The sequence below is a fragment of the Equus quagga genome, chromosome 9 (assembly GCF_021613505.1).
Source record: "Equus quagga isolate Etosha38 chromosome 9, UCLA_HA_Equagga_1.0, whole genome shotgun sequence".
Classification (NCBI taxonomy): domain Eukaryota; kingdom Metazoa; phylum Chordata; class Mammalia; order Perissodactyla; family Equidae; genus Equus; species Equus quagga.
The window spans coordinates 105,104,560-105,130,224 of NC_060275.1; the positions used below are offsets into that span (position 1 = coordinate 105,104,560).

Here is a 25,665-nt window from a genome sequence, read left to right on the forward strand (position 1 = left end):
TGTGGCAGCAACTCACATAAAAGAGGAAGACAATGGATGCTAGCTCAGGGCAAATCTTCCTCAGGAAAAAAAAAAAAGAAATTAGAAGCTAAAAACCAAAATTGAACAGGAGAACTTTGAATGTTTACAAAGACCTCTGATGCTTCTAGTTAAAAAAATGCATAGCTTATTTCCTTACTCTCATCTAATTTTGTAACATTTGGATTAATCAACTTTAGCTTTGTGGTTGAATGAAGCTTTATTGATAGTCTTTTTAACTTAACTTTTTACATGTTAATTGATGCATCATTAAAACTGATGGTTATGCATTTTTTTCATGAATAGACTTATGTGTTAGTTACTGAGAGATTGTTATTATTTGATATTTTTTCCTTCACATCACTTGTAAATAGTTCAATTGAGTATTATTTCATCTGCTTATAGTTTAGCTAAAATACAACACATTCTGGAATAAATGGTGCATAATAAGTTTCAATAACTTGTATTTCCTATTATTCTCACATTTCTCTCATGCTGTATCACTTGTGTCTTATGTGTGGGGGAAAATAATAGTGGAATTACTATATAATATCTCTGACTTTAATTCTGTCTTCCACTGGAATATTGTAAATATAAGTTTCCTACTCATAGAAAAGTACGTAAATTATGTAGCCTAAATTATTACAATTTTAAGTCAGTGACCTATCTTTTTAACATAGCTTGAAGTCCTAACTAAAACAACTTTCGAAATTAATTACTCTGCCACCATCTTCTTAACCTTTTAAAGTTATTCTTCCCTGAGGGATAGGATATTATCTTAGTGAGGAACTCTGCGTCAGATTGAAAGCTATAAATTTTTAGGTCCTGATCCTAATGTGTCCAGGGTGAATAAATAGTTTTCTGGGGAACTCATGTGAGTCACATTAGCTTTCTAAGTGCCATAGGTTATGATGTAACACTATGACAGAGACAATTTATTAAAGTAGTGCCAGAGAAGTGTTCATTTTGCTTTACTCAGGTGACTATGTGTTCTTTTCTTTCTTTCTTCATTCTCCTCCCTTTTTCTGTTCTTTACAAAGCAATTAATTAACCCCACTTTATGTGATCAGATACGTAAAGATTATCACTTCTTGCTTTAGGACAATATACCATCCATCTTTCAGCGTAAAAACGCCACTCACTTTGTAAAACCTCATGACTCTAAAAGTATATTCCCACCACTGTGTGTTATGAAAAGACCCTGCTACTGTTCTCTCAGTTGTATTTCTAAACTGCCTGCTAAAAGGAGTTCATTGTATAGGACTAAAATCAACTTTATCTTCCAAAGATTTTTACATATTTCAATGTAAAAAATGATAGAAATCTCTCTTAAATACATGTAGCTGGCTAAATGTACAATGTAATATTTTACTGGTTACTAAATCAGTACCATGTCTATATCCAGAGTATTTCTGCTTAACATGCTCTACTCCAGTCTCTTTCATTGGTGTCTCATTGCTGCCCACACTCCAAGATGACACATTTTTATTCTGATTAACTGTTATCTAAGAGACTTCTCTCCATGTTTTGATTTCTACCTTTACTACTACCATTACTGCTCACCCAATTCATTCATTCATTCACTCATTCATCGTTTCTTGCCTTACAAAACCTAATACAAAACATGTGCTCTTCTAGTATCTTAAAACTCACTTGTTAAGCAACATAAGACAATATAGTCAATGTTTCTCTCAGGGGCCACCTCTGTTGCAGAGGGTATGTTGCAAACAGAACTGAAGATTTGAGGATGGATATGGTATAGAAGAGGTAAACTGAAGGTAGCTCACTTTGTTGCTTCACGAATGGTTATCATCATAATCATATAAACTATTAATCAATTGACTAAATGGTACTGTGATGATTTCCCATTAGTGTAACATGGAAACTAATCATTTCAAGATTCCACCGGGCCAGCTGAGAGATTAAAAAATCCACTATAAAATGATCATCTACATTATTTAAATATTCAAGCTAAGTATTATCGACAACTTACATAATCCAAGTACGTTTTTATAATATTTTGATGTAACTTTTACTATGTTATCCAAAAATATAAACACTGCTAAATTACATTTCACTGGTTGTATTGCACATCTATTTTCAAATTGGACATAACTTCTAAAATACTTAACCTAAGTGATTTATTAATTCTAAAACTTTTATAAATAGGAAACAGATTCAGGTCTTAAAATATAAAGCAATAAAATTACTGGCATTTTTAAAATCTGAATTACTTAACCAGTATCTGTATAAAGCATAGAGTATATAATCTTTTTCTAGATGAATTAGATTGGCAACTTTACTATTTACGTACTTCTGTTGCTGGTCTACATATATAAGCCCTTTCTTCTTTAAATATAATTAACTATTTGTTATACAAATCTTTAATCCAAAACTAAATCATATCAAATTAACCTCATTAAAAACATAGAAGAGTATGCAAATATATCCTGAAGATGTGTCAATTGTCACATCTTTCTGAAATTAGTTGTTAGAAGGCATAGTACTTTCCTCAAAACTGTTTTTTATCAGTTTATTTATACAGATTTATAATTTGTATATAATATAGCAGTAGCTGGTAAATCTATCTTACCATCTGCTAATTTAATAGGAACTGTTCCAGAAAAGGTTTTAGAAACCTTTGCTTGGTGAATTTGTTTCTTTACTTTGCTATGCTTTGGTTATGTATTGAAGCAATGTTGAAGAATATGAAACAGGCTGTATTGATATTTTGTAGGTGTCTGCTTCATAAATGATAAATCTTTACTTCTAGATGCTAAAATGATATGTCAAGAGACATAAATAAATAAATACATTTTCATGTGTGCATACAACCATCTCCACATAACTCATTCTGCATTCTGCATTTACTAGTTAATTTACTAACAAAGTGTACACATTTAAAGGCTATGTTTTTCTTGTTTTGCTAATATTTTTACTCCTTTTTATAAGAACTCTAAAAAAAGCAGTTTTGAAATGATTTAATTTGTTGAATCTTGCTGAGTGATTCTCATCAGAATTTTCTCCCTGTTTAGATTTTGTGTTTTCACTAAAGAAGTAAAATTATTCCTGTTGTACTATCATTTATGTTTCAGTTGCCTTTATTTTTCCCATTAAAAATAGTCCTTCTTTCATAGTGTATTATCTTTTTTTATATTTTTATCTTTTTAAAAATGTCTTCTAAGACTTCAGAGACTTCAAAATAAACCTTGAAAATGTTCACTTTACTATGGGCAAGAAACCAAAATGCTATGTGAACAAAGTTATATTTTTTCAATGTTTCCAGGTGTCAGAAATGAGCAAAAGGGGAGTAGCTGAGGTTTTGTGACCAGAAAGGTTTCATATGAAAGATAACTGTTCAGATCTCTTGGGAAGTACAATTCTTCAAATACATGTTTGCAATTTGAGAAAATGCTACAGTTGTTGCTACTGTGTAGTAGTGACATTCCTGGAAATGTTTAACTCAATATTGATGTCACAAGTTATAGTAGAGTGTTAAGTACGAGCAATACACTGTTTAAAAGCATTTACTGAAGTTTAAATGAAAAAAAGTAGTTTATGATTATCTTAATATATTATTTATCTTTCTTATTGAAGACCTCTTTTCTGCTGAAATATTACTTTTCTAATATCTGTTCAAAGAGTATTCAATCATTTTAGCTTTAATAAGTGAGAATTTACTAGTGTATCTTAATTAAAAATTAGGACTGACATTGATTAAATCCATCACTACTGTTTAAGTTAAATTTTCATAATCTCTAAAGAATGCAAATATTCTACCACAAGTAGTATATTCTTTTAATTCTAAATCTAAACAATCGATGTAGAAAGTATTCTTGTTATTTTTTCAAATTAATAAATTAATGCCTCTGTAACGAATAAGTGCCTCTATTGTGGAAATTTTAGTAATTAATTTTGATCTCAATTTGTCCCATCTTATTTGTTTTTCTAAATTTAAGGTTGAAATAGAATGTGAACAATTAAGTTAAAAAAACATAAAACATTATTCCTACAGGTATGGAAGGCAGCAATGATTTACTGGTAATTTCTTTTCCCAATTCTATTCTGTATAGTTAGTAAAATGTTGATTTAGTAGAATGACCACAGGATTGTTTTTTTAAAATAAGTATTGTTTATTAATTTCTCTTAAACCAAATTGGATCTCTTCTATAGATAATGATGAAAATTATTAATAATATCCATATTAATACCAAGTGGAGGAAAACTTCAGAAAAATAAATGATCCTAGTAACACACAGAATACTGTGGAGAGAAGAAAAGTCGTAATCAAACTACGTATTAAATTATAGATATGGAATTTTCGGAGAACACCACGTGAGATTGGAATATAATTGCATCTTAAATTGTTCCATTTGTATTTTACAGCTGCACTCCAATTCTGACAAAGGTGATGGATCTGTCAAGTACATCCTTACTGGAGAAGGTGCAGGGACTATATTTATCATTGATGATACCACAGGTGACATCCACTCAACGAAAAGCCTAGACAGAGAACAGAAAACCCACTATGTCCTTCATGCCCAAGCTATTGACCGGCGGACAAACAAGCCTCTTGAACCTGAATCTGAGTTTATCATCAAAGTGCAAGACATTAATGACAACGCTCCAAAGTTTACAGATGGACCGTATATCGTTACTGTGCCAGAAATGTCAGACATGGGTAAGGGCAATCGTTTTTATACTTTGGCAGTTGTATTTTTGAGGACCCAAAAATCGTCTTTTGAAGACCAGTTTTGAATTGTGTGTGTGTATGTGGTGGGGGGAATTTCAAGATGTTCCAAAATATTTTAATAATTTCATGTGGCTTTATGTGTTAAAGAACATTGGGTCTAGCTGTTATAGCATTTATTAAAATGAATTTCTGAATGTACAAGTGTAAGTAATGGTTTAATCTTAAAAAACTAAGATAAATGGGAAAACACTTGCAATTCTTGCTTAATTGACAAAATTCTTTGACCACATAAATTCTTCATGTATATTGTTAAGATCATACTGCCACATTCAAGGCGACAACTTGCATAGATGAAGAAAAACAGTATAATGTCTAAAATCTCTTGCTACATCTTTTAAATTTGCAGTTTATGACCAAATTATAATAGTACTAATAGTACAAGTAATAGCTACATTCATCAATAAAATTTTCAGGTACTCCTAAGCATTTGCATAACATTTTAAAATATACAACTCTATGAAGTATTTTGAATACTACTTAAAGATATAAAAAACTGGCACAAAATACTTAAGCAAGTTTTCTGAATTCACTTGTCTAGAAAATGACTGAGAAGAAATTGACTCCAGGTTGTCCTGCATGCAAAGCCTACACTGCAGTTGATAAATTATGATCTAGGTTTCCAGTCACTCTGGTGATATGGGGCTGTCCCACCATTCACAGATTTCTGTGGTCTAGTCATTTCTTTTATTTTTATCTCATATGATGAATTTTTAAATGTAATTAAAATAAATTTCCGCTATGATAATTTTTTGACTATCTCTGTGAGACTCTAAGCTTGAATTTAGAACACATTTTTTGAACAAAGATGTTATATATTTAAGTTTACTATATATATATATATGCATATTATTTTAAATTAAGGTTATTTTAGTCATTAGTCATATCACTTTATGTAATCATATACATAAGGTTGGTTATTTTTTTAATTTGGGAAATTTTTTCCAGCTTATTGAGATATGATTAACATATAGCACTGTATATGTTTAAGGTGTACAGCATAGTAACTTTTGTATATTTTGAAATGATTACTACAATATGTTTAGTCAGCATCCTTCATCGCATATACATATGGTTTTTCAATGGAAGATTATAGTTTCTTCCCCTCCCAACTCCATCCCATTTTAGTTCTCTTGAACTAGGCAGATAGTTCCTGAAACAGTTGGGGACACAGGTTAGAAAGGGAGACTAAGTTCTTCCTGACCAGAATCTCAGGAGAGAAAGCAGTTACCAAACTGGCTCCCTCTGGACCAGAGGAGAACACAAGGACCAGCCTCAGAGAGCTGTGGAGAGGCCCAAAAGTCCCTCAAGCTCATTGGTCTCTAAGGAAAGCTGACAGGAGACTGAAGAGCTCAACACTGTTAATGCTGGCTGGTGAGAGTTTGTGTGGAAACTCTAGAACAGACTTCCTCTTAGCGCATTGTCAAAGGACTGACCGCCCATCTGCCAGTACCCTTCTGTCTGACAAAAGCAAAGAGCTCTATGAAGCCACCGTTTGTGAGGATGTCACTGGTAAGGTACTTCCAGAAGCTATGTAGGAACCCCAAGGAGCACAAAGAAAACCACCATAACAATAGGGGGCAGAGCACCAGAGAGAGAAAAACATTGATTGCTGTTGAGCAGCCATTACCCAGAAAGACAGTGTATTGAACAGTAGATAAAAAGAGCACTCGTGTTTTAAGAGCACTACAAGGAGATTTCTGTAACTCACAGCCACGTTTTCTACAAATAAGTAAACAATAAAAAAATCAGTATATGGACTAAAGCATGAATGGTCACTGATAAAACCCAAATTATTGTCCTGGAACTTGAGAACATACCAGACTGGAAGAGATAACTAAAAATCAGAGAGCAAAAATATGGAAATGATGGGAAAAAAGGTGAAACTTGGAGGATGTGTTCATTAGAGCTATCATTTGAATAACATATGTTCCCAGAGAGCAAAAAAGAGAAGATGAAGGAGAAGAACAATAGTATTTTTTCCTTGAGGTGAAGAAGATACTGAATTTACAAATTTAATAGACTTTCTGAATTCCAGAAGGGGTTAATCAAATAAGAATAAAACTTAGGTAAATCCTGGCAAAGTTCCTAAAGCCTAAATATAAAGAGAAAATTTTACTACCACTCAGAGGTTTTAAATTACCGACCAAGGAAAAAATATATTCATGTCATATTTATCACTTGAAATATTGGAATCTGGTCGACAGTTGAATACCATTTACAGCCTACAGAGAAAAGTCAAATCCTTTGTTCAGTCAAAACATGATTCATTTGTCAGGGTGAAAGTAATATTTGCAGAAAGATTCAGAAAGTATATCATCCACCGACCTTACCTAGAAAAATATCTGAGAAAATAGTTGAAATTGAAAGTAGTTGAAGTGAATCAGAACAGAGATGGAAAAGCCAAAGAAAATGACACAAAGAGGAAAAAAGTTATCAGAAATGCAGCCTGAAATATTTGCATGTGTGTGAACACAGTTAAATCTAAATGGGTACTTTGACGATGCTAAAGGATGCTGCACAGTCTAAGAATCAGGAAGCATAAAGGAATTATTGCAGCAAAGGCTTTAGTTTGAGGACTTGGGAACAAGTCAAGACATTTTAAATTCCTCATCTAGGGCTTGGAGAGGAGGATAGGGATGAGCAATACCTAGGTATTCTTAAATTCTTTTACAGTGATGTGTGTGAGTGAGGGAGAAATATTTAGTACTTGAAAGTAGTAGAGAAAAAGGACAAAGCAGAGTAGGCTTTAAATCCCTCTACTATTTTGGTTTTAGGCATGATTCTGTTGAAAGAGTGTGGCAAGCTTTAGACTGAACATTAGAAATTGTGTGTGTATGGGAACTCTTTATTTTGGAAAAAGAACATCATAATAGCATCTAATGCATATTGTAATATGAATGTATAAAAGGTGATATGAAACTTAGTGGAAGGAGAAATTCACTTTACATTGTGTGCTCAAGGATGAGTGATATTTGCATTGACTACAAGTTTAGAAACAAACGAAAAAAAACTGGTAATATTGTGGGGCTGGCCCTGTGGCTGAGTGGTTAAAGTTCTGTGTGCTTTGTTTCAGTGGCCGGGGTTCGCAGGTTCAGATCCCAGGCACAGACCTATACATGGCTTGTGAAGCCATGCTGTGGTGGTAACCCACATACAAAATAGAGGAAAATTGGCAATGGATGTTATCTCAGAGTAAAACTTCCTCAGCAGAAAAACAAACACAAAAACTAGTAATATTGTAGAGGAGGGACCAGTGAATAATGGCAGGATAGACAAATCCAGCCTGCTGTCTGTTTTGGTAGATAATGTTTTACTGGAACAAAGCCATACCCATTTGTTTAAATATTAGCTCTGATAGTTTGAGCACTGCAAAGGCAGAGTTGAGTAGTTGCAACCAAGAGTTTATGGCTCACAAAGCCTAAAATATTTACTATATTGCCTTGACAGAAAAAATTCACCAACCTTCATTCTAAGGCATTTCAGGGATGAGAGTGGAAGCAGGAGGAACAATTGGAGGATTTCACTCTAGTCCTGATAGACAAGGCATCTGCTGATCTAGGGTGGTGAGTGTTCTGACAGCCCTACTGACTATACACATATGCACAAAAATGTGGCATTTGCTACAAATGGTAAGATCGTGCTTCTTCCCTTTAGGTGGACACTGTTAATTATGTAACTAACATTCAACCTCCTCTTCTGTGTTACTAAGAGAACTCAGTTTTGTTCAGAGTGATACGATGCAGTGTTAACTGTTTACCTCCTACCACTTACTTCCATCTAAGAATAGCCATGTGATGTAATTCTAGATGGTAGGATGTTATGTGTAGGCCAATGGAGTGGAGCTTCCAGGAAAGATATAGATATCCTGAGAGAAAGACACACTTGGCATATTTCACCCATTGCCATTTTCCTTTCTAGTTGCCTAAATGCAGATGTGGTATGGAAATGCAGCAGCCAATTACAATCATAAGGATGAGAGCCTCTTGAAAAGGGAGATGAAGCAGAAAGATGAAAGGGCCTGGGAGAATGATCCTGTCACAGAACTGATGCTCCAGCCCTGTCCTGCCGATCTCAAGAGCTTTCTTAAGAAAGTAAAGCTCTCTATTTAAGCTCTTTAGTTGGATTTCAGATACATACAGTTACACTGAGTCTGAATTGGTACTTAGACAAATTCTATGTTTTAACATGGACCAAGTAACCAACGAATTGAACCTAATGCTGAATCCAAAGGAATAGTGAGAAAAGTTTCAGCATCAGATAAGAAACAGTGATGCCATTTTCCATTAAGTGCCTTGATGTGGGAATGATAAAGGAAACCATCACTCCTTTCCTTTCCACTGGATAATTGTGATGCTGGACAATTTTGCTATGGCAGCAGTTTTCCTTTCTGCCTGTGGTGTAGCTGACAGTTGATTTCAGAAATCGAAGTCTTGCTTCCTGGCAACTGTAGAATCAATTGTATCCATACAGGTGCTGATCAGCGGATAAAAGGACATTGGATCTTTTGAATGTAGACTTTGAGTTCTATAAAAAATTTAAAATTGATTGCCACAAAACAACCAGTTAGTTTTGCCAGAGTCTGAGACTATAGAATACTACAGCATTTGGGATAATCATCACTGAAATAGCTCCAACGAGTATTTATTGAGTACTAACTATGTGCCGGGCACTGCATGCCGTTTGCAATCATTTCATGTTTTGTATCATCATGAGGGGAGCATTATGATTGTCCTTGTTTTACAGAGGATGAAACTGATACATAAAATCAAGTAATTTGCCCAAGATCATATGGTTAGTAAGAAGAGCAACTGGAAAATATGTCTAAGCTAGGCAGAGATTCAGCTTTTGAGTTCCCAGTTTTTAATATAGTTAAAAATTTAAAATCTGGATCAAGTTATTTGTGGAATAATTTTAACCAAAAAACTGGATGTTTCAGAATCCATTCAGTTTACTGAGCCAGTGGTGAGGGTTCCTTCTTGATTTATTAGACTAGATTTGATATTCTTATATTGTTCCTTTTGTTTAAGAGACAGGATTTTGGGATGACTACATACCATAAAGAGGAAAATTGATCTGCAACTGCCTGGAAGTGAGGGAGTAGCCATTTATTAATACTAGAATCTAATCCCCAGGGAGTCCAACAGAAACAGCTTTTGCAAAGAAAATCCTCCTCACAATCCCAAAATATATATATCAAAGATAGTGTGGAGAAAGACAATAGGCAGGTTCCAGAAAGGTATATGTACCAAAACCTTTGTAAAGATTTGAAATCTTTGAAAAATCTCTGAAAAGTCTTTGTGACACAGATGGTGTGGACAATGAGGCAAATGAAATAGTCTAGGGCCACTTTCTGGAGTGGAAAGTAGCCCGTTAACTGAGCTAAGGAGTGGAGTTCAGATGGAGGACCAGGTGTGGTCATGATGTGGGACAATGAGAGTTAGTGTATTTTTCCCTTCACTTAAGGACAAAGTAAATGGTAAACAAATCCATGATTAGACTATAAAAACGGAAACTTCCAATCCTTGAATAAATACACAACCACTGAAAAAACAAAACAAACAAGTGTAGTGAACGACTTTTTAATGTAAGATATGAATACAATAACCAATAAGAAATGACATAAATTTAAATGAATAAACATTTGAAAATATAGATGTCAAATAATTACACTAAATCTACTAAGAGGAAAGATAAATTGAAATACTTAGAAACATACAGGGCTGACAAAGGACTAATTTTTATTATATAAGGAGCTATTTTTAATAATAAGAAAAAATACACTACAACCAAATAAACATGGGGAAATTACATTAGCAGGAAATTCACAGGAAAAATAGACCCATGTTAATTATACAGGAAAACCCTCAAATTTCACTACTATAAATTACTAGAAACCACAAAGAAGAAGGAGATACCAATTTCACCTACCAAGTGTGGAAGTTTAATGATTCACAAGATTGTTAGTGTGCGGAATGCTTAGCAGAAAGGTGAATTTTCATAGCTTTTGGAGGGGAATTTGGCCATATCTATCAAAATTTAAAAAAGAACATGTTCTTTTGTTGAACAATCTCTATTTTAGAAAACTATTCTATAGATATACTGACATGGATATGCAAAGGTGTATGTAAAAGTTTGCCCATTGAAGAATTGTTCATAGTAGTGAAAAATTGGAACACTTAAAGTACACTGATAAGGAAGTTTTCAAATAAATGATTCTTCAAGCATATACAGGAACCCTAAGCAGCCTTCAAATGAATGAATTCAAACTATTTATGTTGACATACAAAGATCTATATTATTTTAGTGAGAAAGAAGTTTTCAGAAATCCTTGTGGAAGAGTTCCAAATTATGTTAGAAAATAAAGATGTGTTGCAGAATACACGTGCACATACACAGGAAACACCTGAAGGAAACATGCACACACATGCACATGGGTAAAAGTCAGTCTAAAGAAATGGGTTGCAGCTTTATCTGGTATGAGAGAAATACGTTCTTTACTAAAATAATGTATACACATGTTATTTATGAAATGATGAAAAGTAAAATGGAGATTTGTCAGAATAAGGGAAGAAATTTTTAACAATATTTATGCTTAACTTAAAGCCACATCAGTTTTTAATACTAATAAAGGCTAACAATAGTGTAGATAGGTGATGACAAAATTTTCTCACCATATAGTGTCTAATAAGATCATTCTTTATACCATATACTCATTAATTGGATTTTGACTCATCCAGTCATTTAAAAAAATCTATCTCCTTATATTTCTCTAATTCTTTCTGAGAGAGGGAGAGAGTGAAGGTACTTCATGTGCTGAGAACTGTGATAGCGGCCAGTAATAAAACAAGGCCCCTAATTTGAACATGCTGAGGACATATAAACAGAAAATGTCAGAATGCTGTTTGATATAAGCAAAAAATAGAGGAACCGTAAAGTTGGACAGGAAGCCCAGCGTACAGATTAGAGAAGATGTCCTCATTGAATGTTATACTGAATTACATTGAATCTTACTGGGATTTGTCAGACAAGGAAAAAAATGGGCATTCCACATAGAGGATACAATGATGAAAAATATTTCTCTCTTCCCTGTGGGTTTATAGTTGACTTAGGGGTTTGTGTGGGTGTGTATGTGTGTATGGGGGGGGGGTGCGGTGGGTGTGTGTTAAGAGTGAATAAGCAGGATCATTGTGCAAATGATGAATTCTCTGTAGAGCTTAGCAAAATGTGCAATGAGAATACAGGGAAGGCAAAGAAGGCACCACCAGAGACTTCCTGGGTGAGTAAGTTTGTATCAAATTATTGTTTTTTGTATATCTACTGTGCTAAGTAATGGTCATGGAGCCCTCCAAGGGCTTGTTGTGTGCTATGTTGCCAGTGTGAAAAGCATAATGTGGTTGTATATTTCTGTCAGTGGGTAATAATCAGCAAAATCTGTGGCATTCTGGATGTTTTAATAAAGAAAGATACAAAATAAACTGAAATAATTTTAGATGCATGTTTCAATATAAGGCTTTTCTTTATCTCTTTGATTTACATCATGTAATTTCAGTTATTATCTAAGGACTCATATCTCCCTAGGGCAGGGCTTTTCAACCTTGCCATTATGAAGTTTTGGACTAGATAATTTTATGGGCTGTGCTGTGTATTGTAGCATGTTTAGCAGCATCCCTGGATTATACCCAGTAGATGCCAGTGGCATCCCTCCCATTAGCGCCATATTTGATGTCTTCAGACATTGCCGAATGCTCTCTGAGGGGCAAAATTGCCCTCAATGGAGAGCCACTGCTGTAGGAAACATGCTAGATAAAAGAATGAAAACGTTTCAAAGTAGAAACGTGGATTCAGAGAAATGATATTTGTTACATTTAGAGTCACTTCCAAAGAGAATCCCATAGTGTTAAAATCCTCATGCCATATATTTTATGACCCCAAACTATTTGCCCATTTAAACATTTTTATGTTTAAATATTACTTACCATATTCAAATGCATGATATTATGAAAAGAGCCAGGAAAACCACTAAACAAAGTTAGATTATTGTACTCACAGAAAGAAGAGTAGTGATGTGGCTACTTGAGAGGCATTATGGCTCTCATTTTTAAAAGAAAATATGCCAATTTTTATAGCATATATTGAAACAGACTATTTGAATTATGATGGGCATCTGTTAAAGCTGCTGGCTGTCATTTTGATGTTTTTTAACTTACCTAAAAATGTGACCAAATTCAAGAAAGGGAACATTTGTGGACAGAATAACATTATAATATTATGAAGGGCAAATGTAACCTGAATGGGCCCATTAAGAGACTTGTATGCATTTTATCACTGCACATTTAATATTTGCTTTTCTGTGGTATGCAGTATATTATCATTCCAACCTTGATGACTTTACCACTACCTACAAATTATCCTATAGAAGTACTTCTTTAACTTGGTTTTATAACTATATTAAATGTCTAAGTTTTTGAAAACTGAGACTTAAGAATATGAAATGAAAAGTTAATAATGTTAACTGTCATGGCGCAAAGAGGAAAATAACCATGAGATGAAATTATACTTGTTTTGGGAATCAACATTCAAATGCATGTGTGACATTTTAGAAATGAAGATAGGAGGAATAAAGTTGTATTTGTAAACAGCGTTGCCATTCTCAGATGGAAAGGGCATTGTAAGAGTCTTAAGACAGCAATATTACACTGATATATTATTATCATAGAAAATCTGGTAAAGGGTTTCTTTAAATTATGTGTGTTGATAAATCTCTTTTCTTTAAAACAATGAGTAATTTTATCTCTTTATTTGTTTATAAGTATACCCAAACTTCAGCAATTATAGTCTTGCTTTCCCCTGGAATCAGGAGTTTTTAGTACAAATTTTAAATTTGGTTGTATTGCAGTCACTTTAAATTTTGAAAAAATTAATTTATATCTAAAAAATGTTTCAAAGAAAACCACACCAGGTCACAATCCAATTTGCTTGAAAATAAATTTCACATCTTTTTTATTTTTCACAGAAATATGTTGATAAGAAAGTATATAAATCTTTACCTATTCTCTTTTGAATAGTAATAAAATATACCTACAACTAAACATTATTTAAAAGCATTTTAAAAATTATGACAGATTAAAATAATGGTTTTTAATCTGTTGAAGAGAAAATATTGCATTTTATGAAAATCATGAGTATATAATTTATAAAGTGTAACTTCAGTGAAGTACTGAAACAGTTTGGCATATAAGAAATGGGATATGAAGTTTTACGGTATGACTCTTAAGCTCTGCAAGATTCCTTATCTTTGGAGATGTATTAAAACTCCCTTTGTCTTTTACATATGTTCTTTGTTCCCCTCCAATCTCTAACCTCAGGCCCGTTTCTATTTGCTGCTGTGTTCTTTGTTGCAAAGCAACAAGAAAAGACACCAGCTGTCCTTACTTTATTGTGCTGCTTGTTGGGGGCCTGATTTATTTCTGCCCAAATATCTTGGGACCTTCACCCTGGCTGTCTTCCAGGATTCTAGTAGCCATTTTAAAATCATTACTCTGCGGCATAATCTTCAGAATGAGATCATTTCAATAAAGTGAGGCTGACACTACAATTCTACAGAGTAAATTAGAATGCCTATGAGGAGTCACATACGATAACCAATGAATCATATATTGGACAAAAATTTCCAAGTTTCATAACTTTTTATTCTCATCTTCCCGTAACTTTTTTTTTGGTGTTAGTGAGCTATCACTTTGCAACAAACTAATCCACAACTTAGTGGCTCAAAACATCATCCATTTTACAATGAACTGCCAGAAAGAGAAATTAAGGAAACAATCCCACAAACAATAGCATTGAAAAGAATAAGATATTTAGGAATAAATTTAACTAAAGAGGTGAAAAATCTGTACACTGAAAACTATAAGGCATTGATGAAAGAAATTGAAGAAGACATAAATAAATGGAAAGATATTCTGTGTTCATGGATTGGAAGAATTAGTATTGTGAAAATGTCCATACTGCATAAAGTAATCTACAAATTCAATGCAATCTCTGTCAAAATTTCAAGGACGTATTCTTCAGAAATAGAAAAATCAATCCTAAAATTTGTATGGAATGAGAAAAGACCCCAAAAACTGAAGAAATCTTGAGAAAGAAGAACACAGCTGGAGGCATCACCCTTCCTGATTGCAAGCTATATTACAAAGCTATAGTAATTAAAACAATATGGTATTGGCATAAAAACAGAGAGCTAGATGGATGGAACAGAATATAGAGCCCAGAAGTAAACCCGTGCATATATAGTCAATTAATTGTTGAGAAAGAAACCAAGAATATATAATTGGGAAAGGACAGTCTCTTCAATAAATTGTTTTGGGAAAACTGGACACTGATACGCAAAAGAATGAAACTGGACCACTATTTACACCATACACAAAATATTGACTCAAAACAGATTAAAGAATTGAATGTAAGACCTAAAATTGTAAAACTTGTGGAGAAAACACAGGGGGTAATCTCCCTGATGAAACTATTAGCCTATTCATTCAATCAGTAGCTTTAGCCTTACGACTAACTGCCAACATCACTGGTCTTGGCTGTGATTTTTTGGATTTGACACTAAAAGCAAATGCAACAAAGGCAAAAATAAACAAGTGGGACTACAACAAATAAAAGACTTCTGAACAGTAAAGGAAACCATCAACAAAATGAAAAGGAGATCTGTGGAGTGGGAGAAAATATTTCATATGCATTCTTTGGGCAGCATTTCAAGAGTGTGAAAGCAGAATATTTAAGGGTTTAAGAGGAGGCTCAGGAGTTCTACTACTTTATTTTTGCTATATTCTATAATTGTAACCACATCACTTGAAAAGCTGTTTTGTAAATATTTATTGAATAATTTCATATAGACCCTTTTGACCTACAATTTTGTCTGAGGGAAAATTTTTGTTAAAATATAGCCTCTTAATTTTTTGAAGGCTGCCCTGGTGGTCTAGTGCTTAAGATTCAGCATTCTCAGCACCACCTCCCGGGTTCATTTCCAGGTTAGGGAACCACGTTATCCATCTGTGGATTGTCGTACTGTGGCTGCTGTGTGTTACTGTGTTGATGAAAGGTATGCCACCAATATGTCAAATACCACCAGGGTCACCCTTGGTGGACAGGTTTCAGCAGAGCTTCCAGACTAAGACAGACTAGGAAGAATGACCTGGCCACCCACTTCTGAAAAAATTGGCCATGAAAACCTTATGTTTAGCAGTGGAGCATTGTCTAATATAGCGCCAGAAGGTGAGAGGATGGCACTAAAAGACTGGGCAGGGTTCCACTGTGCTGTTCACAGAGTCAAAATCTACTGGACAACACTAACAACAGAACATTTTTTGAACATCATTCTTCTGATAACTGGTGAAAATGCATTATTGCTTCATGGGGTAGTGGTTAATTTTATTTTCCTGTACATGATTAAATTAGTTGTAAATTCAAGAAAAGTCACATGAACCAATCTAGTCTCTCACCTTTATTTAATAATTGATGTGATCCACCAGATTACATTTTATGCTCCTGCTGATTCCTTAGTTTCTCCTTTTACTTTTTATGAAAGTAGACTGGACTTGGAATTCCCCAATAAAACTGATCAATTCATAATAGAAAATACTTCACTGGAATAGATAAATTCTTTCACCATAAACTGGACCCAATTCCTAAAACTTAATTCTGCACATCGTGTTTTTAAAAAAGTGTATACAAAGAATGATTTCCATACATACATGAGGGTGTATACATTACCCCTCAGTGCAGGAAATTTGAATACAAAGCAAACCAATCAGAGTTTTGGCAGTTCTAGATATGTTTACGTAGTTGTAAAAAGTGTAATAGGTGAAATTTTCATAGTAGCCAGTGGAACATTCAGATATGTCAATTGACTTTGGAACTTAACACTTCTCTTGAAGGAGATAATGGCTTTTTAAAAAACAAATATAACTTAAAATTCCTACTTCTAGCCATCTTAGAGCATCCTGGGCTTATTACTTTATCACTTACCACCTTGCATTATACATTACTTTGAAGTTTTACTGATATTTTACTGGTCTGTAGTTGCCTTAAATTTTTTTTATTTCATTTCTTCACAGTGTACCTAAAAAATATTGCAAGCATAATAGTCAATAAATAAATAAAATACATATAAAATAAGCACAAATTATATATACTTTTCATAGAGGCCCAGAACAATTATTCCATGTGATATTTTTCCTGATTTTTGTTATATAAACACATGGATATAGTTATTTACTTATTAAAATCATTTTTATTATTGGCAAAAGTTTACTAACATTTTATATAAATTCGTCCTAATAATGACCACCTTTGTTGTGTTGTTGTTTCTTTCTTTTTTTCTTTCCTACTCAAGAAATAGGTCAAACCAAAAGTCTCATAATAGATACTTACTGTTACTCAATTATCACTAATAATATGAGCTGGTATATGCTATTGCCCCTGTATTTTATTAAAATTTCATAAATTGAAATTATTGTGAAGTTTTATAAGTTGAAGAAGATTTTTAAGTGTAAAATCACTATATTGAGTATATGCTGCCTAAATTTCCTTCTAAAAGCTTCGATTTGCAATAAATTCAACTTTTAATTGAACTTGATTTCTAATTCTATTGTGGAGTTTGACTTTCTTTTTTGAGACATGATTTTTAGTTTTCTCCATTTTGTAGGAGTCAGGTACAGAGTGGTGGAACAGCAATCAGGTGAAGGGAGCAGCCCAGGGGGAAAGAGGTGGCCCAGTGAAAAGGAGCAATGTCAGGGCCTCATAGATTCCTGCTGTCATCTTTGAGATGTTGTTCCCACTGGTTTTCAGTGGTCAGTGCTTGATAGTCCTGGCCTCCTGCCATCTGTCTTAATTGCAGGTTCTCTTGAGACCCACTGAGTTTCTCTCAGCTACATTTCATTTCCCACCTTAGTAAATGGGAAATATTTTCTTTCTCCCATACATTGGAGGGAGAGAACTCTGTGAAGGTCAGTCTAGACCTTTTTTGCCTTCACGAGCTAAATGATCTCTTTAAATCTTCCACTGCTGTGTTACACTGAAGTGCCATGGAATATTGGAAAAGTTGTGCCCCTTCAGAAGGGGACACTGCTCTGGAAGCTTATCACAGCATCACATGTGTATAGCAAGGAACAAACAAACAAACACAAATATAAGAATATGTGATGGCTTTTGTTTTACCCAATTGTTATGCAGCAGTATAAAGTAACACTACTAGAAGAATCTAAATCTGCATCAATAAACAATGTGGAATGTCATGCAGCTATTAAAATTGTATTTACCTAGTTGGCATGGATATGTCCATGACATATTTTTATGTGCAGAAAAAGCTGCATGGTGTTCTGTTTAATATATACATGACTACCTATTAGACCCTGGAATGAGCAGAGATAGAGTTATGGAAAGACACACAAGACACTGTTAAGATTACTTTTTTAAAGGAAATGGCACTAGAGTTGTGTTTATTTTTCTTACTGAGATCATGTTTTACTTCTCTAATGTAAAGTATCCGGTAATATAAATACAATTAACAAATAGAGATTGAATGGGAACTTTTCTCTATTTTCTTTTCAGCAAAGAGATTAAGAACATTGGGTTTGGAATTGCTTTGTAACTAAATTTACACTCTGACTCAGGGTCTGTGTGACTAAAACACCTAATGAGACTGCAACTGACAAATACACAGAGAACATAGTGATTCCAAGCAATGTTTCATAAACCTGTTTCACCAGGTTTAATTTTCAATCTTTAATTGTATATATATTATAACAAAACAACCAGCTTAGTGAGCCCATAGGACCCTACTGTCTGTACTCTGATTCACCTGATCAGGTGCTTTTCATACACTCACCTGTATGTATTGAACTAGAGTAGCATGCGTGCAATATGTTTATGTTCTCTGTATTTTGAATGATCTAGATCATACGTTTAAATAATTTGATCTCAACTTAGAATTAGTTTTTCTATTCATCGAGAGAGAAAGCAGAAACAAACATTGTATGTAGATGAGCCAGAGAACAAGAACTACAAATATAAAATATTCTTATATAACTTTACTGTAAAGTTTTAATTCCAAAACATTCTGTAATAGTCTCGATTGAAAAGAACCGTTGTCAATGCTGATCTACAGCAACTTTGTAGAGGGTAGTGGCTCAGTAGCCTGTGTCCCTGAGGGAAGAGAACTTTTAGCAAAGTAGCACCAGTCCAACCATAACATGCGGTGTGAGTGAGAAATCAACTTTTGTTGTTTACCGCCCCTGAAATTTAGGGATTGTTTGTTACTGCAACATAACTTAACCTGCTCTTCCTGACATATCTCCCTTTGACATGTCAGAGAGGATATTCCTAAAAGAAACCATAAATATCTCAGAAAGAAATCATAAGGACAAGATAGGGTACCAACAGTGGATAAGAGATTCTGAAAATTCCTGGAGCATTGAAAACTGAATTAATGGAGAAAAAGAGACAAGTCAAATTTATAGCCATAAGCTATATAGGTGAAAATTGTTCTGTGCAAGAAATCCCTTGTAAATCCAAGAACACAGAGAAGGACTTGGGAAAGTCACTAGGGCAAATCGTTAAATTAAAGCTTTCATGACAAGGAAGATTTTTTTAAACCTCTTATGTACATACAAAGAAAATGTGTATTTTTATTCTACCATAAAACCTTTAATGATTTTTTTTTTCCTAAGGATGGCTCACATGGGGGTATTGGAACACGAAAATGAAGGAGAAAATAGGTTTCAGTAAACCAAAGATCCACTTAAAAAGGGAACAAAAAAGAGTAAAACAACTTTTACCAGTAAGCAAATGTCACAAAGTCCCTTCTGATGCAAATTACTCTTCCTTTTGGGGACATAAGAGTCTTCCACTTGTCTGGCAAGTATACACACCCATCCAGCCAAACTTATTAAGATGTAGCATTCCTATTCAACAGAGAACTTAACTCACTTTCTTTTTTTAGTTTTAATTTTTTCAGCTTTACTAGGATATAATTGATAAATAGGAATTGTATATATTTAAGATGTATAACTTGATGTTTTGATATATGTAAACATTGTGAAATGACCCCTATGATCAAGCTTATTAACATATCCATCACCTCACATAGCTACCACTTTCTTGTTTTAAATTTTTGTGCCTGTGTGATGAGAACACTTAAGATCTATCCTCTTAGTAAATTAAGAGGATTTATCCTCTTGGTGAACTCTAGTCACCATACTGTATATTAAATCTCTAGAACTTATTCATCTTGCACAACTGAAATGTTGTACCTTTGACCAATATCTCCCATTTCTTCCTCCCCCTGCCCCTGGGAGCTACCACTCTACCCTCTACTTTATGAGTTTGAATATTTTAGATTCCACATATAAGTAAGGTAATGCAGTATTTGTCTTTTGTGTCTGGCTTATTTTCCTTAGCTTAATATCCTCCAGATTCATCCATGTTGTTGCAAATGGCAGGATTTCCTTCTTATTTTAAGGCTGGATAATATTCCATTATATATGTATCTCACATTTTCTTGGTCTATTCATTCATCTTTTTTTTTTCAAGATAAAGGAACAATTCAAAGGACAGGGATTAAAATAAAACTGAACAATCATCTACTACAAAGAAACAGAGAATTCAGATAAAAGAAAATAATTTAAATTACCAATCTACTTTTTTTAAACTGTGAAATCTGAGATTTTATGCATTCATTAAACAAGAGCAGATTGAAATGAAGAATAAAATTTTCAAAGAACAGAAAATAGAATTTTAAAATTAAAGATAAGATACTGAAATTAAAACAAATAGTAATCAATGGACTACATAATGTAATGGACATAGCTGAAGACTAAGTTGGTGATCTAAAAGAAGCCAGAGACATCTCACATTATGTAGAACAAAAAGGATGAAATAGAAAAACATATAAGATACATTGACAGACGTGGATGATCAACTGAAAATGTCTTACCTTCATTGTGAAAGAAAAAAGATATTGAACATGAATCTTCAACTTGGAAAAAATCTAAATAAACACCAAATGGGAAAATTAATAAATTAACTAATTTGAAAATCTACATCTAGGATTGCCTTGGATAATGAAGAAATAGTAACATGTAAGAATAAAAGAGATACATTTTTAAGGACAAACATTTTTCTATATTATACTTTTTATGAGAAATGATGGAAATAAGAAGACAATGGCAAACTGTATAAAAATTCTACTTGGATTCCAGCAGAAAGATAATTGATCAAATATTAGAGAAAATTAAGATTTTTCAAACATGAAAGGACTAAGAAAATTTCAGACATAGAAAGAGTAGGAAAAATTAAGAACCACTTCTAATAATGATAATATTATTAACTTTAACAAAATAGTGAGCTATACAGTACGTCTAGAAAGAAGAATATATTGCATATATAAAATGAGTAAAAAATATGCCATACGCACTAAAGAATTCTGAAAAGTCATTTGATCTTGACACTTTGAACATTCTCATTTTGTTTACAAAAGCTTAGAAATAACGCATTTGCATCTTTTCGAGTTATTCAAGTCACATGAATTAGTTTTGGAGAGAATAATTTCTTATATAATCAAAGAGTGCTTATTACTTCTTGATTTCTTATAATCTGTGGAATTAAATGAAGATCAAACAAATGAGAAGGAACAAAGGCTATTTCTTCAGTTTGCTATAGCAAGAGAGTTTACCACCACCACTTGCATTTTGGCGAAGACTTAAAAGCAGGCAGAGGAGTGGGAAGGATTTATAGTGGACAAAAGGGGATTGCTTCCAGGATGGCATGATTGGAAGGACTTCCCAGGATGGACTGGGGAAGCTGTAGGTGGGCTAACTAGAAGCAGAGTGTCTTATGTGATTAGTTAAGGATGCAGATTTTGCTTTATCTTATGGGTCTTAAGTTGGAAATGGGGGAAAAAAATCAGCGAAACTGAAAGTTATTAATCAAGTCCTGGCCATTTGGGATTAAATGTTATTGTTTGGCTTCTTGGATTGTTGCTAGTGACAGTGATCTGACTTCCTACAAGTCTGACTTAGAGATAGTAGCCTGGCTCTTGGTCTGTTTTTTGTAGATAGAGTCAGTTTCTTGGGCTGGTTGTTGCAGAATGTGGGTCAGAGTTCTATTTTTATATGGGGTCTTGCTATTGTCCACTGTATATTCAGTCTCTCAAATCAAATCATAGTAAAAGCATAAAAGTAATTTTTTTGTAGAGGAAGAACGTAATATAATGTTGTATACTACAAGGACCTCAGGTACATAGCTGACAAAAATCAAGGGTGAAAAGCTGTTGAATTATATATATTTCCTCAGAAATCATTAGGGCCCAGTATTTGCTGCCTGAAATTAATGAAGCAAGATATAAGGATTTAATCATTTTATCTATAGTGATAAAAGTAATACTAGCATACTTAAAATTAATAATGTAATTAAAATTGCATGTTCAGAAGCAGTGTTCAGAGGTAATATAAATGCAGTGCATTTTTCATCTTTAATTATGGTGTATTAATGAGTATTTTTCAATTGTGATAGAATCAGAAAATTTATTATAGTGAAAGAACAAGTAGAGGGCAAAGACAGAGTTGCTACATTCAAATAACGGATCTGGTGGGAGTAGGCTTGGCAGCTAAAAAGATAGACTTTTAATTTTATATCTGTATTGTTTTATTTTATTTTATTTTTGCTTACGTTAAAATGTATAGACTGTGCTATTATCATATTTTAGAAATCAGTTTTTCCAGGTAACTAGTAAAAAATAAATTGGAATTATTTTCTCAATGATTAAATGTCATTTAGTGTGTGTGTAGTGTGTACATATACATATATATTTACATAAACATGGCATATATAATACGTAGTATATATATTATGAATATATATTACTTTATGAAACTCTTCTGAAATATTATTGACAACTTTTGTGAGCAAACAAGGACAAAATGTTTCTATCCCTGGTATTCTATTTTAGAGTGGTTATTGTTTCATTGTTTATTTGGTTTTGGTTTTGTTTCTGCTTTTGTTATTATTGTTGAAGGAAAATTCAGGTGAAATAAGATTTCATTATTCAGGACAATGCTAAATTTGTTAACTTTTATTTTTCAAGTGGGATCTTTCCAAAGAGTGAAAATTAAGGCAATTTATAGATACAAATTCTAATTTTTGATAAGAAACTGATATTAAATCAGCAACAATGGAATGGTCTTAATTACCACATATGCTAAACCAGGAAAATAACTGGTAGAATACTTTAAGAAGTATCGAATGGTTTAACACTATATATCTGTATCTACAGATAGATGGATATCTATACACTATACATATGTATGAATTTTCCTCCATGTTAAAAAAATTCTCTTCTGATGTCTCATCATTTTATTTTGCAGACAATGAACAACTCTCCAAACGATATATTTGCCAGATTCCATTTTGTTGAATAATTTCAAGTTATTGAATGTAAAGAACACCTAGATTCTTGTTTAAAAATACTAACTGTATTAGAATCAAGTAAAGAATCTAACCTTTATATTTGGTAATGTATAGTCATTACTCGGAAAAGGGATGAAAGATAGTTAGGAAGAAACCTGTTAATACCTTCTGTATGAGACAGAATTTAACCAGGAAAACCAAATCCACTGCCAGTTATAGTTCAATAAAAGGGGCTAAGTATGTGGAACAAATTACAAAAATGATAGGAGAACTGAAAAGCCAAATATTGGACTGTGAGGTAACCAGTGAAGGAGTCTACCATCCCTAAAGCTGGGAAAGTAGTGTTACCTGACCCCAGGAGCTGGGCTTTATTGCATGGACCATGGAAGGGTGGCAACTGAGAGGAAGTTTCAACCACTGAAGAAATGTCTTCACGGCCAGAGACACCACTCAAAGCAGAAAGGGGGAGGGGGGATGAGGGGAGAGAGAAAGAAAGAAAGAGAGATGCCTTTTTATTTTTTTCTGTTTTTCAATTTCCTTCTAGCACCTGCCATTGTTCAGTTGATAAGGAACGCTAATCAATGTCAATGGCAGGTGTTAGGTTCCTGCAAACAGAGCAGAACAGGATAGGAAATTAATCTGAGAGCATCATGAAAATGCATTTAGAAGATATATAAGACTGGTGGGAATAAGGTCAGTCCAGTCACTTTTTACTGCAACCTTTGCTCTGCATAAGAGAATTGTGAGCATTGTGTAAGGCTGCAGCAGAGCACAATGGTGTTGTCGGTCTCCAGAGGCTGCTTCCCCTTAAGTATTCTACCACGCACCTTCATTTGACAAAATATATGTACTCACTTGGCCTTTGGCTATGGTGGGTGAAGTATAATGCTGCCTCTCCCCATGCAGAAGCATCTGGACTGCCATTACTTACCACCAAGGAAACACACAAGAAAAGGGGCAGAAGCTATTGTAATTATTAAAGTACATTAAACAGGTCATAACTGGGTGGAGCAACAGAATATATGAGAAAGAACGTCACATATCAAAATAGACAGGACCAAGCTGGAATTCTTCCTTTTCCAATTGTCAACTATTTGACCTCTTTGAACCTCAATGCCCCCATGTAAAATGGCATTAAATTTCACTTTCTCAATAGGTTAATCTCATTATTAAATTAAATAGCATATCGCTGAGGGATTCCTACATCATTGGCACTAAATAAACATTATTTCCTTAATCAATTTTCTTCCATTTATGGAATATAATATAAAATTTACTTGAGTAATAGGAAATTTGACGTTAGGTAGTTCCATTAAAAGAATCCAATTGAGGGTGCACAGAAATTAACAATAGCCATAATTTAAAATATACAGTTACAATAGCGGTTTTTGTTTTGGTACCCAGATGTTTCATAAGTATTCTTACAGAGGATCTTTGTTTAAATCCAATGACTCTTGGGTGAATACTCAAAGCTCTGTGAAATTACACAGTGACTGGAATCCTGTGTTATTGCTCTGTTGGTGAAATTATAGTTCTCCTGTGTGGAATGAAATTTAAGTTGAATCTTGATGACTATTGCTTTTTCACAGTCTCTGGGAAAATCTTCTGAGAATTAAGCCCTAAGAAATTCCTTCAGAAAGATATTCTCTGCCTTCATAAATCTTCAGCTTATTTTTACTCAAAGTTCTTGCTCAACACTGATTCACTTGAGATTTTAACAGAGCTGTGAACCATGACAAGTCATGCATAACGATTTGCAACCTCAGAGAATATTTGCTTGGTATTAAAATGCCTTATTAAATATTTCAAATTGGTCTTTAGAGACTTTTGAGAAAGTCCACTCTGCTTCTCACTGATACGTAACTTTACAAAATGTGTGCTATTTATAAAGCAGTCATACAAAAGGAAACCAAATGAAAAGAATGACACAGGGCAATCCCCAAAGGAAACACGACTTAAGTTTTATTGTAGAAAAGATATCTTGAAAGCTTTTTTATGTACTTAAATCTTTTCAGATTTGTATAAAACATCAACTGAGAGGCACTAATCCCTAGGATGGGAACAGCTGAGTGTGTGCCATAGGAAATATTTAACAGGAAAATATTGTACACTGAATAGCCAATGAAACTTTAAAATGCAGTGTTTCTTTGGTTATTGTTTTTAATGGAAACAGTTGTAAAAATTAAGAAAGCTTGTATAGCACTTTTTAAAGTTTTCTTTGATTGGAAGCCAATTATATGGGGAAGGGCTGTTGGTTTAATATCTATTGACAAATCCATATAATAATTTCCAGAAAAAATCGGATTCTTATCTTAATATTCTAGTGGAGTAATTGACTTTAAGGCATCATTTTATATTTTTTAATTTGGAAGTCTAGCTCTGTAGAGGTTAATAATTTTCCCTTTTCTACTATATATGCAGTTAGGGCA

General features: G+C 33.5%; 1 protein-coding gene across 1 annotated transcript in view; it reads left to right on the plus strand.

The window, feature by feature from the left end:
• The window catches only part of CDH18 (cadherin 18), a 304,050-nt gene that overhangs the window by 72,101 nt on the left and 206,284 nt on the right, over positions 1 to 25,665 (plus strand). Inside the window, exon 2 of the mRNA XM_046672142.1 lies at positions 4,405 to 4,699. Within this exon, the coding sequence (XP_046528098.1) occupies positions 4,405 to 4,699 (295 nt within the window). The remainder of the gene's footprint in view (positions 1 to 4,404; positions 4,700 to 25,665) is intronic.